We start from the raw sequence: 18,150 nt of genomic DNA on the forward strand, positions 1-18,150 counted from the left end.
CACGGCTGAAACGCATTCTCCTGACATCTACAGCTCATTACTTATTAGTGGGGTTCGGGGCGAAGCCCCGACGCCAAAAGCGTTTTCTTGCACTTTTCACGGCTGAAACGCATTCTCCTGACATCTACAGCTCATTATTTATTAGTGGGGTTCGGGGCGAAGCCCCGACGCCAAAAGCGTTTTCTTGCATTCTTCACTGCAGAAACGCATTCTCCTGACATCTACAGCTTATTATTCATCAGTGAGGTTCGGGGCGAAGCCTCGACGCTAAAAGCGTTTTCTGGCATTCTTCACTGCAGTAACGCATTCTCCTGACCTAGAGCTCATTATTAATTCTATTATAAAGGACCTTTTGAATAATGTGGAAAAATATTCCAATATGAATTTATAGTCCCTTAATACATTGCAAATACAACTGATTTGTTCTTTGAAAAGATAAGATTAAGGCTTTGAGGATCGCCGCCGAAAAAAACAATATTCGATTAATAATATTCAATAAAATTCAAGCACAAATTGTGAGTTATAGTCCTAAATTTATTTAACTAGAAAAATATGAGATAGAGTAAAGGTTGGAAAAAGTCGACTAGGAAAAGATTATCTGGCTTTTGAACTCATCTCAACCCTGACTGTTATATTGAAAAATTTCGTTTGAATTATAACTTTTCCAAAGCAAAGTCTTTCTTAAAATAGTTATGATAAATTCATGTCAAATTACACAAACTCTGTCTGGAAAGGGGAAGGGCGGTAAAATGAAAACGATTAATCCTCGCTCCTTTTTATAATTTCTGCTAATGATTGCATTTTGCATTAAAGAATAGGGATTGAACGACTCGATATAAGAATTTACTTTATAGAATATATAAATTATATTAGTGATAGATTTTTAAATTAGGAATTTCTTACTATAATACAAAAAGAAAAAGTATTGGTTTGTCCGATGGGGGGAAGGTGATTGCGTGTATCGCATTTCCACCTGTTTATATTATATAGATATTTGACTAATTTTGTTCACATACTATGATTTCTCCATAAAAGTAGGACCGCCCCCCCCCCCACACACAAAGGGTTTAGATGGGAAGGGCAGTAGAGGTATTCGCTCCTCCCTTTCCAATCGGCCAACAGGTGAACGACATAATATAAAGACCGGTTAAAATACCAATAACAAGTTTTAATCATATAGATATTTAATTGATTCTGTTAGCAAGCTGTGATTTTTACAAATAAATAGGACCGCCCCCCCCCAACTCGAAAGTTTATGGTGGGGGGGGGGGCGGATTGATGCCATCGTCCCCTCCCGACCCTACCAAATCGGCCAAAATACTAGAAGGGGGGGGGCGAAATAATCTAAAAATAGGTTGAAATATAAATAATTAGTATATAAGATTAACATAAGTAATAAATTCGTATACAAATAGTGTGAATTCTATACTAAAATTCGTCCGCCCCCCCCTTCGGGGGGGGGGTCGGCCGAGTGTGGGGGGGGGGGGCGATCGCCCCTACCGCCCCCCCCATGGATCCGCCAGTGCCATGACCATATATAAGATACACATAGGTACTAAAAATATACATTTTCACCACACAGAATATTATGAAGGCATCTCTAAAGACGATAGAAAAGGCTTCAGGGACACCATCAATTAAGCTTCTCTGAAAGCCTTCAGCATTGACCCTGCTGCCACCTGGAAGACGGAAATGCATGATAGAGAATCATTGTGTCACGCTTAGAACTGTCGCATAATTGCAGAGGACAATAGAACAGCGCTGGCCAAAGAAAAACGCCAGAGAAGAAGAGCAAGGCCAATGACACTAGCTCCTGCTTGAATAACCTGCCCAGTGTGCAGCCGAACATTCCGGACTCACATAGGTCTCACCAGCCACACGACTTAGATCCTCCCGCACCGTTATGCGGCAAGCTGTCTCCACAAAGATCTGTCACTGGCTATTTCTGAAGCCTCTTTCCACCTGGTGTCCTCTGCTCTGAGGTGCCAAGTTATTCGAGAAAGTCCGTTTGCGCTTTCCTCGTATTGGCCCCCATGTCATCGCAACTCTTGGTATGCGTAGTTCATTTTGTCGGAGAAAATCTCATGCGACGCTCTGTCACAACCTCACTATGTGGTCGACTCCCAGTTCGGCATAGGATATCTTTGTTTGAGATCCAATCTCTAATAGCCACACGAGCAGGCTCCAAACCCCAGTGCAAAGCCTTAGCCACCTGGATGACAAAAGTGGTCATCATCGAACTAACGATGGACGAACTACAAATATATTTTATATGAAGGGAGACAGCGGGTTGTGGTTGTTGACACTTTGTAGACTAACTTCATAGCTTCTGATATTCGTGCTGAAAATATTGAAACCTGCCATTTTACACGCACTGCTCACCAAGCAGATGACCCATAGGTGGATCGAATCAGAAATGGTAGAATTAGATTTGATCAGATCGTCATCAGACAGTATGGAGATTAAACGACATTCGCTTCGCGTACCTACATCAAATGGTAGGGAAAAAAAAAAGACAAAATGGAGCTTATATATGCCTCTGTGAATTCATAATGCACTGTAGGCAGACGTTTAAAGAAGATGAGGAGGGGGCTGGATAAAATCTGTGCCCCGCCATTTAAGTTTAACCTAAGAATAATAAACAATTTGCTTGAAATTAAATAAAGCAATTGTAACATTGCACTTGCTTGACATTTTTCATTGACAAGTTTCATTATCATAGCAATTTTCCATGTTCATGGAGTCAAAGGCATTAACCTATTTTCTGCACTTAAAAGAATGTCATGACATTTTAATTCTACATTAATCGACTATAGGAGTTCAGTGCAATGACCAGTTTAGACTTACATTAGATGGGGACCAAAAAAAGTGCTCTGTTTGTAAGTAAAGTAAAATACATTTTTTTAAAATATGTGACCTTGAAAAAGTTGTCTTCTCTTTTAAAAATGGGCAATGTCTTCAACTATGATACATTAAGGATGAGAGAAGTATTTCAAATGACCACACAATACAAAACGCCAGACAGCAATAGTCTGCAGGGGGCCTTCTGTGCCTGTCTTTGGTAAGGTTTTTTCTTTGGTCCTCAAATATGTGTCCTGCTGCCTTTGTGAGAGCAGAGCTATCCTACTAACCTCTGTTATGGAATAATTACCATAGCATCACACAAGTTAAATTAATGAAGTCAAAGAAAATAGATCAAAAAATATTTTATTACGATCTTACAAATAAATACCAGTACTATAATAATTAGGAACACAACTATGTTTTTTGTTGCCAACTATTTTTTTAAAACATTACAAACAAATATTGAAAATATTGTATTTATGATAAATATCCACCAAAAAAACAGCCCTATAAACCAACCCAAGAGTTAGACAAATAATAAAGTGAGGTGACCATAACAATGACAAATCCCAGCACCGGAAGCTAAAAATGCCCAGAACAGGAGTCTCTGAAACATCAGCTAACCAAAAATCAAAAATGCTTTAATCCATTAGTTAATAGACATGCATGTCATTTATGTCAAGAAAGTACAAGAATCTTGTTGCAAAAGATGAAAAACCAACATATAACCTTTGTAGAACAATGAATTGCAAACAACTTAAAAAAAATGTTTTGATTTACAGCATCAGTGGGTCTATCTAAATGTCTTACCAAGATTGAATTTTCTTGTACTCTATAGCTCATTCTAGTACAAAACTCCAGTCTGAAAAGGCATGATGCGAGCCTTTCTTTGGAAGTTTGTTACATGAGAAAAGTGACAAATTAAAAAAAAAAAAAGTGAAGATCTTTTAAGTTTCATGGTTGAAGAAGTCAGATACAGGTATCCAACAATAATTAAAGCAGCTTTTACTATAATGGGTGGGGGGAAGCAGTGACTGAGTGGTTAAATGGTTAAACGCTTGGCTTCCAAACCTGGGATCCTGGGTTCAAATCTTGGTAATGACTGGGATTTTTAATTTTGGGATTTTTAGGATGCCCCTGAGTCCACCCAACTCTAATGGGTATCTGACTTAAGTTGGGGAAAGTAAAGGCGGTTGGTCATTGTTCTGGCAACGATTCCCAGCTCTTTAACCATGGGCCAAAGAAACAGATGACCTAAAAATCATCTGCCCTTTAATAAAAAAAAATAATACTATAACGGAGAGAGCATTAATAAACTCAGACCACAATACAGCCATTTGGATATCACTGTTCTAAGTGTTCTACATAGAGATATGCTTTTAGAAAAAGTTTCTGTTATTGAAAGTTTCCATACAGAATACATTGATTATTACAGTGATTCCTGTCATAGTGACTCATTCCATACAGAATACATTGATTATTACAGTGATTCCTGTCATAGTGACTCATTCCATGCAGATAGTGGTTGTTAATTTGGTACATCTTTGTAGAGAGTGTTTTTTTTTTACATTTAGTTTTTCATGCTCCTTGTCACTGACTGGACTGAGTTGGTTCATTATCTGGAAAGTATAAGCAAACCCTTATTACAACATAATTCTTTTTTAACAGCATATTTGTTGTTATGTAACTCCAAAAAGTTTCCAGTAAAATATAAATGCTGCAAAAAATAAAGTAGGTAAGAAAAAATTAAAATTAAATTATAGCTTTTAATATAGCACTACTTTCATGCTTAGAGCATGCTCAGAAAGCTATGGTCCAGAGGCAGCACACAACTACAATCACTGGATAACAATACTGTGGTATCATCGTATCACTATGGACCAACTACAGATTGTAGCACACCATTAATATTCATAGCAGAATGTAAATGAACTAGCCAGTATAAAAAAAGAGCATTTACTTGGCTTTTTCTCCAGATACACAGGCTCCAATTTCAAACTTTTATCCGTAACCATCACACTGTTTGCATGCATTTTCTCCACCATGGCATCTGCACCTCCTATAATAAAAATCAAGTTATGAAGGAATAAAAAAGGACAAAAGAATAAGAATGATTAAAATAGTAATCATTATTATTTACTCAAATGTGATTTTTGTTTCGTAATTAAAAACATTACAATGGTTTTGGATTTATGTATGAAATTTGTATCATAGCACCATATTTTAAAAAAAAAATCTTAACAGCCATCAAGAGCTTCAAGTTCTAATAGGTTTTGAGGAAGTTGAGAATTTTGGGTATCTATTTTTGTTGCACTAACTTGATTTTTTCAAAATTGAAAATGGAGATGTTGATGTTAATGTCAAAATAGTATAGCTAAAGAGATGGAAATACAGCAAGTCCATGACTAGATGGATGTATCAATAAACACCCTAATATATTCAGTGTCTTTAGCATGACCCTCTCACTGACACTCCAAGGTTAAACTTGATATCTTGAAGGTCAAGCATAAATAACATAACATACAATCTAGTCTTTAAATTTTTACAATGATCTTTTTAAAATACAAATTTTTAAATTATTAATTACCTGTATTGTCTGAAACTTCTAAAAAAAGATGTGAGCCTAAGGTATTTGCCATTTTACTAGAGTACAACTGATTGTTGATTTTTACTATTGGATTATCTGTAGCCAAACCCTGTGAACAAAACAGGAAAATAGACACGAAACTATTTAAATCATTTGCATTTATAAATAATTATATCTTATTTCTCTCTCTCTTTTCTTTTTTTCTTACAAATATCATTTTAGTGAATCTAGCCAATAAGTTCAACAACAAACTAAACTAAGCAAATTATTTCAAAGATTACCAAGATCTGAAGATAGGAATCTTTAGTTCTTTTGTTATCTAATTCTGGTAATTCTAGCATTAAAACTGTTTCCTGGAAGAAATGAATACAAAATTAAAAGTGGAAGATGAAATGAAACTAAAGAGAAAAAAAAGACATGTCCCCCCAAAATTCTCTTCAGTAATATGTCTCATATGGTGTCTTTGAGCCAATGTCAGATATATGCACTATGTAATTATTGTTTTTTTTTATGTTTGCTTTTTGACAAAACTAGCATGAAATTTAAGCTTATTAGAAACTTGTCAAAAGAATGTAGAGCAATTACATTTAAAAAAAAAAATTATAAACAAAAAAAAAAGCCTCTTAGTATATTTCACCTCAATTTACAACACTTCTACACTTTTTCAAATTCAGAGTGCAACCAATCCCTAACATACTCCAAACCCCCCAGAAAATAAAATAGTGCCATTATCTGAAAGTAGTAATATCCAAATCTTAAAAACCTAATCGTTCTAATGATCAATTTTCAAAATCTTGAAAACAGAATGTAGCAAATTTAGGAATCTTGATTGAAATCAATAAAACCAGACATAATTGCACAGAAAGATGGCTATACTCTGATTCATACCAGTACCATTTTTATGTCTTCAGAGACAACTTCTCATGTGACTTAAGAGGGCGATCCCTGAAGCAAGTTATCAGCCTTTTTCATGCTTCTGGTGTGTTCACCATCTGCAATACAGGGTACTTTCTTTATGCTAGCCCTAAACGCGGGCCTATCCTGGTCCTGAGTTGTTTTTCACACAACTGTTGCTGCCAATCTTGAAGTGCTTCCTGTCACACTTACACAGTGCTTTTTTTGTGACCAATACGGCATGCTGGCACCTTTATCAATGTGGGGAAAAAATTATTACTTTTCTTGTATTTTAACATTTATTATTAATTTATTAGTAGTTAAAAGTTAGGCAAATCCATCACTGAGTACATGTACCTTTTTTTTCTACAACAAAATGACTGTGTATATATATATATATATCAATGCACCAGTATCTTAGAAGTAGGCAGCCAGCATCTATCTGGCCTTCTTTAAGATCACCTGGTGGACTTCCTGGCATCCTGCTCTTCTCTGGACTTTCTGTAACCTTTTATTCATAATGCTCATTGGTGGGAGGTTTGAGATTCTTTTCTTGCCCAAAAGTTGTCTCCAAAGACTTAAAAACGGACCATATTTCACTGCCATATATAGCAAAGTGCTCAACACACACTTTAAATCCTTATAACCACTCTAAGCCACTTTCTTCAAAATTTCAGACAATAATTCAGAAATTAGGAGTATTATGCATTAGCCATTAGAAACCTAAATATATATATATTCTAGGCTTCCCTCTGACAGGCTTCTTGAACCCGAGTACTTCATGATAAGAGACTGGAATGTATATCACATGACCAGAAGGTCAGCCATTTAATTTATTGTAGTTATAAAATATATAATATTTTTCAGCTATTTCAAGAGTTAAACAAAATTTCTAGACTAAAGTCATAGATAGATAAAAAATGATTAGTATTAATTAGTGGCACACTAAATCACCGGGTACTTATTATTATTGGCTTGCAACCATATATCTAACTAATCTATTAATAAAATACAAGTCAAGATAAGTAATAATTTTTTCCCCACATTGAAAAAGGTGCCGGTACGTCGTGCGTACTGACTACTACTACTGTCACAAAAAAGCACTGGTTTTAATATTATGTATATAATATACATTATAAATGATTATATGTATACTACTTCTGACGTTCTGTCTTATAGTGATTAAAGTAGTATACATTTAAAGTATTTTAATAATCAAAATCTAGATTCTATATAAATAATATATTACTACTAATTGTAACTAATCTATACTATAACTATATAAATAATAATATTAATATTTAATAAGTTATAATAGTTATATTTATAAGACACTAGTGACTAGACTTGAGTCTCACTAGACAGTTAAGTCAGTTACAGTAGTGAGTAGTGAATAGATTTTTAATATATAATAAATAGATCTAGGAGGCTCTTATAGTTTGAACACCCCATCGAATTCTCCTTTTTGAACGGGTCGCTTTTTTTTGTTTATAATTCATTTGTTTTTATGTTTGGAGCTAAAAACGACGTTTCGGGACTGCGCCATGTCCAATTTTAGATAAGTTCCGGTAATTTTGTTCCGTTTTTCCAAAGCAGATGGCAGTTATTTAGATTCTCGGTAACCATGTATGTTAAGCTGTTGTTTTAACCTCCCCCGGCAAATCATACCCATATAAGGGATGAAGGCTATATCATGAGCCTGTTTGATCGTAGGCTGATGGGCATATCAAAATAAGCTTCCGAACATCTTTAGAAAGACATTCCAATCACATTTATACCGTTAGCTGTTAAATAAAATTAAAAAAGGGGGTGTCCAAACAAATAATAATGAATCACATCATTCTCCTTTTTGAACACAGCAAAATCATATTAAGAAATATTATTGGGATTAATAAATCTATGATTTTTTTCAATGAATAAACATGACCTAGATAGAGATATCTAGAATATATAACTTACGAATGAAAGAAAAAATGTGAGCTGCTAATTTGAAGCCAGAGACCATGCCCACTGCATGTGATCACGCAAGATAAGCTGGCGGTGAGGAGAGGTATACACTCAGCGAGTAGTGTCACAAACTATCCAACAGGCAGTGGAGGGAAGGGGGAGAGAGTCATGAAAAGAATTATAAGCACCTATGGGAGGGAGGGGATGTTAAGTTTTCACAAAACGAACATCCAAATTATGAAAACAAGAAGAGGGTCCTTGGATGGGAGTTAAAAGAAAGACAGAGAGAAAATACAAGTAGCCTAGTAGAAAATATCATGTTTATTAAATTAGAATAATTAATTTATAGCTCTATAATCTCTATAAATTTATTTCTGTCTGTTTCTACACATAGATTATATCTATGGTATTTAAATAAATAAAATATATATATATTATATATATATATATATATATATATATATAATATATATATATAATATATATATAATATATATATATATATATATATATATATATATATATATATATATATAGAGAGAGAGAGAGAGAGAGAGAGAGAGAGAGTATATGAGGAAATAGACTATAAATACACATATTGCAAAAGTGAATCTACTTCTTTTACTACAATCTAAATAATTTTTAAGTAACACAGATATATAATTTATTAGCAATTACATGGTGGTGTTCAACACCGGTGCTCACTGTTCAACTAAGACTAAAGGAGAAAGCCCAAAAACTGTGTTCAAAATAGGAGCATGAGGTGACCTAATTTATTTTAAAATAAAATCTTGACTATGGGTGGTAATACAAAGGAACACAGCTATTTTTATAGTTCTTTAGTTGCAGAATAAGAATCTGCTTTCAGTTTTTTTTTGTAAGTTAAACCTTCACCAAATAAAAAAATAAAATAAAAAATTGACCTAGATCTAGTTCCCGAAAGTCGGTGTTCAGTTATAAGAATCTACCATAGATCTAAATAATCTAATAATATTTTATAGATCTAGATCTACCTCCCATTCAGACTCCATGTATAATGTATTGAATCTAGATTATTCTAGATCTAGATATAGAATCTAGATCAAAATAGATAGTACTAATAGTAGACTAATACTAATAGATCTAGAATCTAGATAATATTATATTATAGGAATATAGGCCTACAGTCTGTAAGAGACCATGGTTGAAATTGGGCTTTCTTTGTTTATGTTTACATGCCAAATAAAACCCAAGATATTGTCTTTAGAAATCCTCTTATAGATCTAGATCTAGATATATCTAACTTATCTAGATTGCCTAGCCTAGAACTATAAATATTAAGAAAAAAATAATTTTTTCACTCAATGAGTTTTTTTTTAATACCTAGAATCTAAGTATTTTAAAACTAGAATTACCAAGATTATTAATACTAGAATTTACATTGACTAATAATATATTCTAAGATACCGGTACTGAGATCTAGATCTAGTATATATGATATAAGTATAAGGCCTAATATATATTATATTATACTTTAATTATAATATTGATAAATCTAGATCTAATTTAGGGGAATTTAGACTGACTTGATTACATCTAGCTAGAATCTAGATCTATATATCTAACTCTAAACTGATTAAACTCTATCATCTACAATTTTTTTTTATTGTTTTTTTGTAGAGTCAGAGTGTAGAGAGAATATAGATTATAGATCTAGTACTATTAGATCTAGTATTATAGTTTAAATTATAGTAACTATTACTAATTATAGATCTAGAAGTAGAATCTAGTCATTATATATAATAATTAGGTAATTCTGCAGGAGTTCAAGGGGCAGCCATCTTTGTTATTGTTTAGACTGTAATCTTATATGTTGGGTTTTCTCTCAGATTTGGGTTTATGTTTGTTTTTATTTTTGTAGCTAAAAAATATGCTAGATCTAGCTAATCCGGTATCATCTAGTCTAGTCTTAATAATTAAGTCTATTAATTAGACCATAATATAATAGACACCAATGGGGGAGGTAACAGCGCTCCCACAAGACTCCCCCTTTTTTAGCATTTAGGCGAAATTCTAATAGGCTTAGATTTACATTTAAAACAAATTAATAGAAAAATGAGTATTAAAAAGTACAAACATTTGTTAAAAAACAACAGATAACAACATATTAGATCTAGACTATTCTATACATATACTATACATAGATCTAGATTTATAGATCTAAATTTAAAGATCTAGAATTTTCTAGATCTAGAATCGAAATTTATAGATCTAAAATCTAAATTTAAGATCTATACATTTAGTCTGTGTCATTTCAAAAGACATAGATCTATATAAAGGGCGATAAAAATACTTAAATAGAACGTGGTAAAAAAATTAAAAGAATTTAGAATAGATATAGACAATATTTAACAATTAATAAGAAGACAGAACAATAACTTAATAAGAAACGTATGTATTGACACCAAGTCAAAATTAAAAGAAAAAATAGCATTGCTTTGAAAACACAGAAGTAATGTTTATTCTTGGTATTTTTTTAAGACACTATCTTGGGATTTCTTTGGAACATAAACAATAACAAAATAGTAACAAAGATAGCTGCCCCTTGAACTCCTGCAGAATTACCAATAATTATATTAAATTATACTCAAGTTATAGTATAGTTTATATTATACTTATAGATCTAGAATCTATATAAAATATTATTAAATATATAGAATCTATATAAAATATTATTAACTATAGTAACTAATAGTATATATATAGGCCTATATATATTATATATTATTATAATATATATAAGTGCTTTTTTAAAAAAGAAAATAGGTGTGGTAGGCCTACCCAGTAGTTGTTTGCTTAACTTTTAACTATTAAAAACTAATAATGTACGTTAAAATACAAGAAAAGTAAAATAATTTTTTCAAAAAGGTGCCGGTACGCCGTACCTGTGCGTACAGTCACAAAAAAGCCCTGTATACATATATAAATAGAGAGAGAGAGTCTAATAGAGCCCGGATGTATTATTTATATCATTATATCAATATTTTTTCTGGCTGATTCAGGCAACCCGTTTCATTCATTAGAGAAGAACTAGCAATTGTAAGAATATTTAATAGATCTCTTTGCTGTCTTTGGAATTATAATAGACTATGAGCCTTTATATTTTTTTTATTTTAAAGAATCAATGACAAATAATAAGTTTTATTTATTATTTCTTTCAATTTTTTTTAGAATATAGACTAGTTTGTCAAAAGTCCTTTTTTATTTTTTTTATCAGATTGGCTCCGAAGACAAACATTATATAGGCTACACTACAACAAAGTTAGCCTTAAACAAATGCTCTACAGACTGCTATTGAAATTTTCAAGGACTAGGTGCAGAAGTCAAAGACATCTCTTTTATATAATTGCTTTTGTCATTGTTCTTGCTGTTGTAATCGCTGTCGTAAACTTTAATCAACTGCAGTGTTTAAGAATTCAAAATGAGTAAGTTGGGGGAATCAATTTTTGTAAACTAAATTTTAAATGTACACGTATTTCATATTTCTAACTTCACTTTTAGTTTCCCGATGTCATGTGGTATGTGGTATGTATGCAGTTCAAACTGTCAACATATTGTTTCCGTTATTGAACCCTTCCCATTTACATCCTCTGCTGTCCTGCAGGAGCTTTGGCTAGGATGTAATAATCTTTATTTTTTTAAAGAGCATCTGAAACTTATAAATTGTCAAAGCATTTCACATCTTATATAATAGGCCTAAATATGTTGCAAAATTTAGAATTTAATAATTATTTATTAAATGTCCTGATACCTAAAACTTTTGGGATCAGATGGAGAAAATATTGGGGCTCTAGAGAATTTCATGTATCTTTCTAATATAATTATAAACTGTCAACAACCCTGATCTAGTACTTACATATAAAGTTCCTGATGGTAAATGAAAGGCAGGTCTTACGAGTAGCCGTGCTCATCAATGTAGTAACATACCAAGAGAACAGAACATGATTAAAATGTTTCATTCCAACTTACTGAATGATCACATACCAAATAAGTCAAAAGTTGGGGAAATTACAATATACAAACTGACACTCTACACCTATGATATTACTGTATTATCAAATTAACTCTGTCTTTCTATGCAGTCTCCTCTGGCTTGATTTAAATTGTTACTATAGTTATACTACAGTGAAATCTGTCTAATTCAAATTGGAAGGGAACAAAGAGTCTTTGTCCTTCTTTAGGCTCACTAACACAGGCTAGGCCACTCAGGTGTACAGTATACAATATGTAACATGTATGTATGGACACACACACCTTTTTAAGTTAGAAATCCATCCATAGCACCATGTTGAAAGATTGGTTAAGGTGGAAGGTGATCTCTGGCTTATTGTGCATTGATATACCGAAAATTTAGATGTATTCAAAGTGTCAGGAATTGGACCTTACTGACTACATATTAACCTTTTTTTTTTCAAGAATGACAAAGAGAATAAAAAACTTTAAAGTAATTACATCAAGGATTATTTTATATTTTACAGAGGATGTAGTGCATCTTATACATTATAAATTCACAATATTGTACCCATTTTTCAAATGTTATTTTTAGATTTATATTGAAAACTTAGATTTTTTTATATTTAATAACATGATCTGTATTATATAAGAAGAAAAGAACAAGGCAAATAAATATGTCTAGTTGTAAAAAGTTTTTTAAAATCTAAAGACAATGTGCTAGTGAAACTCCTAGTTCCCCACCCAATCAATTATTTTAGTGAAAAAAAATTTGTTTAACAATATCTTGCTGTGTAAATAGCTTAAATTTCAGGCACATAAAGCATCTTTTCAAGCTGTAGATGATACACCGGTTGTAGCTCCAACTTAATCTTGTAGGCTCATTAAATGACTTGATACAGAAATTTTCAATAAAGTTTGAAATTCTCTTTTTCAATCTAAATAAACTTGACTTTTATTAACAAATATTCACAGTGTTCAATCTTAATGTATAAATATATAAAAGCACAAGAGGTCAAATGATTTGAAATCTGTATCTTAATTCACTTAAAATGTATTGCTCTTGCCAATTTTTTTTCTCTATCATCTCTCTCTTTTAGCAGCTTCCCTCTTTTAACTAATCACATCCATTAATCTTGCTAGTTACATCAGCATCTATAGACACACACTCCATAACACTGAAGGCCTATATACTTAAGCTTTAACTTGTACTTATTTTCATTTAGTTACCTTGGTAGAGAAAAAATCATCCTGACTTATAAGTTTCCTTTTTCCCCAGTTTTTTTGTGGACAAGAAAGAGAAAAGAAGTCCTTACTTACCCACTGCTTGGATTCAAGGAAGTCTGAGTTCCAAGAATAATGACCCTAATGGATACTTAAAAAATGTTTAAAGTGTATTTCAACAAATAGGCTTTACATTTGGAGACAAGTCTTCAGACTGGCTTGTCATGTGGAGTCATGATTACCCTTTTGAACATTGGCATGTGGATATGGTCAAACTAAAGCCTAATCAGAGAGTTAATCATTTTCCAGGAAGTGGATATATTACAAATAAAGTCAATCTGGCACAGTCTAAATTTACTTTTATTCCTATATCGTTTGAGCTGCCTTTAAAAAGAGCTGAGTTTATAAACTTTGCTACTCAAAACAAGAACATCCAATGGGTTCAGAAAGGCAGCAAGCATAGAGGAATACAAATAAAAAAGTATGAGGACATAGACCTAAATACAAATGGAACGTTTGTGCAGGAGTATGTTTCCAATCCCTTTCTTGTTGATGGTAGGAAGTTTGATATAGGAATATATACTGTTATAACAGCCATTGATCCACTGAGAGTCTACTGCATTGATGGTGAAGCCTTATTTCGTTTTTGTCCACAAGAATATTATCCCTTCAATGCGTCCATTTTAGACAAATATGTTGTTGCTGATGAGTACCTACCTCTGTGGAAGATACCTTCTCTTAAGAAATTCTATTCTAATCAAGGTCTTACATTTAAGAATGCTTTCAACTCATATCTTTTACAGCATGGGGAAAATCCTGAAATTGTTTGGAATAAAATGTACAATGCAATTCAGAAAGTTATTTTGATGAAAGAGCAAGATATTATTCAACTTGTTAAACACTACCCATCAAAAAGAAATTTCTTTGAAATGATGCGCTTTGATTTTGTGCTTGATGAAAACTTGAACATTTACCTGATGGAAGCCAACATGTCACCTAATTTGTCATCAGATCATTTCAAAGAAAACGCTCGCCTCTACAAGCATGTTATTTTCAATCTTTTAAATTTAGTGGGAATCAGTCACTTTCCAAGAACATTTCTGCTGAACCTGAAGGACAAACTCTCTTTGCATGTTTCTGCTCGTGACATTCAAGTTTTCTCCAGGCTTTGCTTGCGACTTGTTTGTATTTCTAATTGTAGTCAAATAGCGTGTCGACTCTGTAAACACTGTCTCAATCAAGACTTAATGACAGATCTAAAAATAGCTTACTTGGAGCATCTACACAGAGGAACTGCCAAAAGAATTTTTCCACCCACAATTTTGCAGTCAATGGCATATACATGGACCCCAGAAGCAACTTGGCCTGTACTTATGCATCTGAATGTTAAAAACCAACTGATTTACATGTGGTTTATTGGCAAATGTCAGCAAGATATAGGGTGGTGTAATTAATATAATGATATTAAATTAGTTAAAATTTAGATTTTTATAGTAGCAAATATTTTGATTTTTGTCTATATATCATCTTTGGATAAATGGCCTCAGAAGCTCTTGATTCTTAAGTGTTGTAAGTCAATTAACTTTTCGGGAACATTTTCATTTAAGAATATATTTTATTCTGTAAACTTATACATGTATTGTGTTTATGTCAATTCCGTTGGGGATGGTTGCTGAGCCTGGCTTTCAAAATGAGGGGTTTCAGGTTAAAATCTCAATGAAGTGTGATTTTGACTTTCAAAATTTTTAGGACATCCGAGTCCACTCAACTCTAATGGATACTGACATTAATTGGGGAAAGTAAAGCCAGTTGGTTATTATGCTAATCACATGACACTCTTGTTAGCCATCTTCCAGTTAGACTTTGTATCATCTGCCTTGAAAGGGATACTGATACTTTTAACTACACACAATTTTTTGGACCTTCACACTATTCTTTATCTCTCTACAAAAGATATATGCCAACAAAGTACCAATTATGCATATTTCACTAATATAATATAATAAGCCAGGTAAGTTGTATCCTAAACATAAAGTTGAAACCTGGAAAAGGCTTCTGAACTACCATTACTTTTAAAAACGAAATATTTTTTTATACATTATTTATTATTATTTTTTAACAATGTTCTTTTATTGAGGTTGAGACCAGTTCAGTATTATTGATCCAATTTCTATTTGTTTTCATAAAATTTGTATATACTGTTCAATAAATCTTTATATGAATTTATTATACATTATTTATTGTAATAAGTAGGCCTGTCTGTGGTGATAGCATCATCTATAAAATATTACCAAATGTCAGTCTTTGATAACTAATCCAGCACTGTTCATGTGGCATAGGCACTAAACAGCTTATTTTAGTGACAGTTGAAGGATTTAAGGCAATTCTTGACTGTGCTAAAAGGAGAAGCCTCAGCCAATTGATTATGTTTGTTTGCATGTATTTGTTTGCCTTTGAATTTGTTTCTTGAGAACATTTTTTTTGTGAAGCAAGTAATGTTGTTTCATAGGAAGTTGATCACATTAGAAAGTGTATTTACAACACTAACTTTTGTTTTTAAAAGTGCAATATTTGATGGCTAAATCTGCAAATACTTATGCTTTTTTTTTCTATTTTATTTTTAAAACATTTTACTTTATTTCAAAAATGTTTACTGTTTTTTTAATCTTTTTGTCTAACTTGGTGCCTTTATTATTGTTGCTATTGAAATTCATGGTCATACTTCTTATTCTCTTTTTTTAAGGAGGAATAGTTAAATTTAATTCTGTGAAAAAATGTTTTTAACAATATAAAACATTAACTTAACATGACACCCTCCTTAACTGTAGGCCACAGAAACAGATGACCTTTACATCATCTGCCCTAGAGACTACAAGGTCTGAAAGGGAAACTTTACTTTTTTTATCATATAGTCGTATTCTCCCATCTTTTTTGTCTTGTGTTGTTACATAATTCTTGTATGTTTTTTGTTAGAATTCACTGGCATATATTATCATTATTTTTATTATTACTTTATAATTTTCTATGGATTTTCAACAGATGATCTTGCTTTTCAGCATATAGTGAATACTGAAGTATGGTGCTCTGTTCCTAGCAGATTATCTTTCTACTAGCCTTTCAGTTTATTTAAGCATCCCAAATATCTGATTTTTTCTTTTCTTCGTTCTTATTTGACAATTGGGTTATATACTTTCAGCCCTGCATGTATCTGTGTTTCTTAGAATTAACTTTTTACTGAGTTATATCATTGGTATATTGTCTTTGGCTGTCCATTGTTTGTAACCAATCATTTTCTTAGAGAACTATCGTGTCATTGTTCCTTTGGTGTCAATTTGTATTTAATTACCATCTCTAATGTGAATCAAATTAAATGTACTTAACAGACTACCTCATTTGACAGCTAGTTCTGATCCCAGTGTGTTAGCGTGAAAATAAGCCATTGAAATGATTGAAAAATTAATCTCACTAAATGACACATTTCAGGGCAGTGGCTTGTTTTCACATGAAATGTATGTTAGGTAGTCATTTCAGTCATAACTGTCTGTTCTCTTTAGAAATGAATACAGGTTGCATAGTTAAGGAACATTATTAAAAAAATGTAAACCCATCACACACTTCTCATAAATTCTACTCATGGTTTAGATTATAAGCAACTTTAATTCCTTCCTAACATTCTGATAAGTATCAAGAAACTTAAGTCCAAATGTATTATTAAATCCAATTATACAAATTCAAACTTTGTATGTCTTATAGTAAAATAGAATGTGTGTGTGTAATAGTGTTTATGTATTAAAAAAAAAATTCAACTTCGTTTATTTTTATTTCTCATTTGTCAAACATTAAACCACTGTTGTCATGGATTAATATGTGTGTGTTTGTATAACCTAATTTTATTTGTATAGGACAGTTGAAATGTATGAGCTAACACCCATAAGTGAGAAGACACAAGGACAGTTGAAAGTGTGTGATGTTATGAAGAAATAGTAAAGTTTGTGCTTGTCAATCAGAGTTATTTGGTGTTTTCATAGTTACAGTAGAACCTGAGAATGCCTACACAATGGTGGGAAACAAGTTTAGCTTCCACAGAATTAAATAAATGAGAGCTATCAAATAATAAAACTTTCACAAACTTGATGTTTTTAGGGAAGACAGTGTGTGCACATGATTAAAGCCACCTGAAATTGTTAATAACACTTGTGCACATATATTGAGTTGATCTAGACCTTGCTAATCATCCAACTATATGCCTATGATTCAATCTAATTCTTTTAACATTGTAGAAATATTTCTCCATAATAAAATCAGTAATAAGGAAGATGTTTCTTGCACACATGTTATTGTAAAAAAAAAGGAAAGAAAATGTCTAAATAAATATGTGTGCTTGTATTTTTGCCTTGAATTAAAACCTTTAGAAAAGAAGGGTACTTTTATATTTTTAAAATTATATTATTTATAATGGAAAATCTTACTTATACTGTTAAAGTTTAAATCTCATTAAATAAAATATATTTAGAATTTCATATTTAGATTTAGTAACTAAAGAAATATAAAACGAAATAGCTGGAGTTTTATGCTTTTTAGTTTAAAGTACATACTTGACTAACCATGCCAATGTGTTATTTTCTTGTCTGACCACTTAACATACAACTAACAACACTATTGCA

General features: G+C 32.1%; 2 protein-coding genes across 4 annotated transcripts; one reads left to right on the plus strand and one right to left on the minus strand.

The window, feature by feature from the left end:
* Positions 1–3,473: 3,473 nt before the first annotated feature.
* Positions 3,474–9,430, minus strand: LOC106061082 (uncharacterized). Of its 3 annotated transcripts, none has more exons than XM_013219153.2 (5): positions 9,286–9,430; positions 5,713–5,784; positions 5,432–5,540; positions 4,805–4,903; positions 3,474–4,463 (listed from the first exon to the last, which is right to left on the minus strand). In XM_013219153.2, exons 1-5 carry the CDS (start codon positions 9,301–9,303, stop codon positions 4,435–4,437), a joined length of 327 nt encoding a protein of 108 aa, XP_013074607.2. In that variant the 5' UTR covers positions 9,304–9,430; the 3' UTR covers positions 3,474–4,434. The 3 variants fall into 3 exon arrangements, with proteins under 3 accessions (XP_013074607.2, XP_013074599.2, XP_013074618.2); XM_013219145.2 differs by lacking the exon at positions 9,286–9,430 and adding an exon at positions 6,788–7,240; XM_013219164.2 differs by lacking the exon at positions 9,286–9,430 and adding an exon at positions 6,326–6,576.
* Positions 9,431–11,819: 2,389 nt separating this feature from the next.
* Positions 11,820–17,489, plus strand: LOC106061059 (probable tubulin polyglutamylase ttll-15). The gene is given in 2 exon segments (XM_056029643.1): positions 11,820–11,836; positions 13,542–17,489. Coding segments are annotated over 2 exon segments (1,416 nt in total). The 3' UTR covers positions 14,941–17,489.
* Positions 17,490–18,150: the final 661 nt, after the last annotated feature.

Source organism: Biomphalaria glabrata, chromosome 5 (assembly GCF_947242115.1).
Source record: "Biomphalaria glabrata chromosome 5, xgBioGlab47.1, whole genome shotgun sequence".
NCBI lineage: Eukaryota > Metazoa > Mollusca > Gastropoda > Planorbidae > Biomphalaria > Biomphalaria glabrata.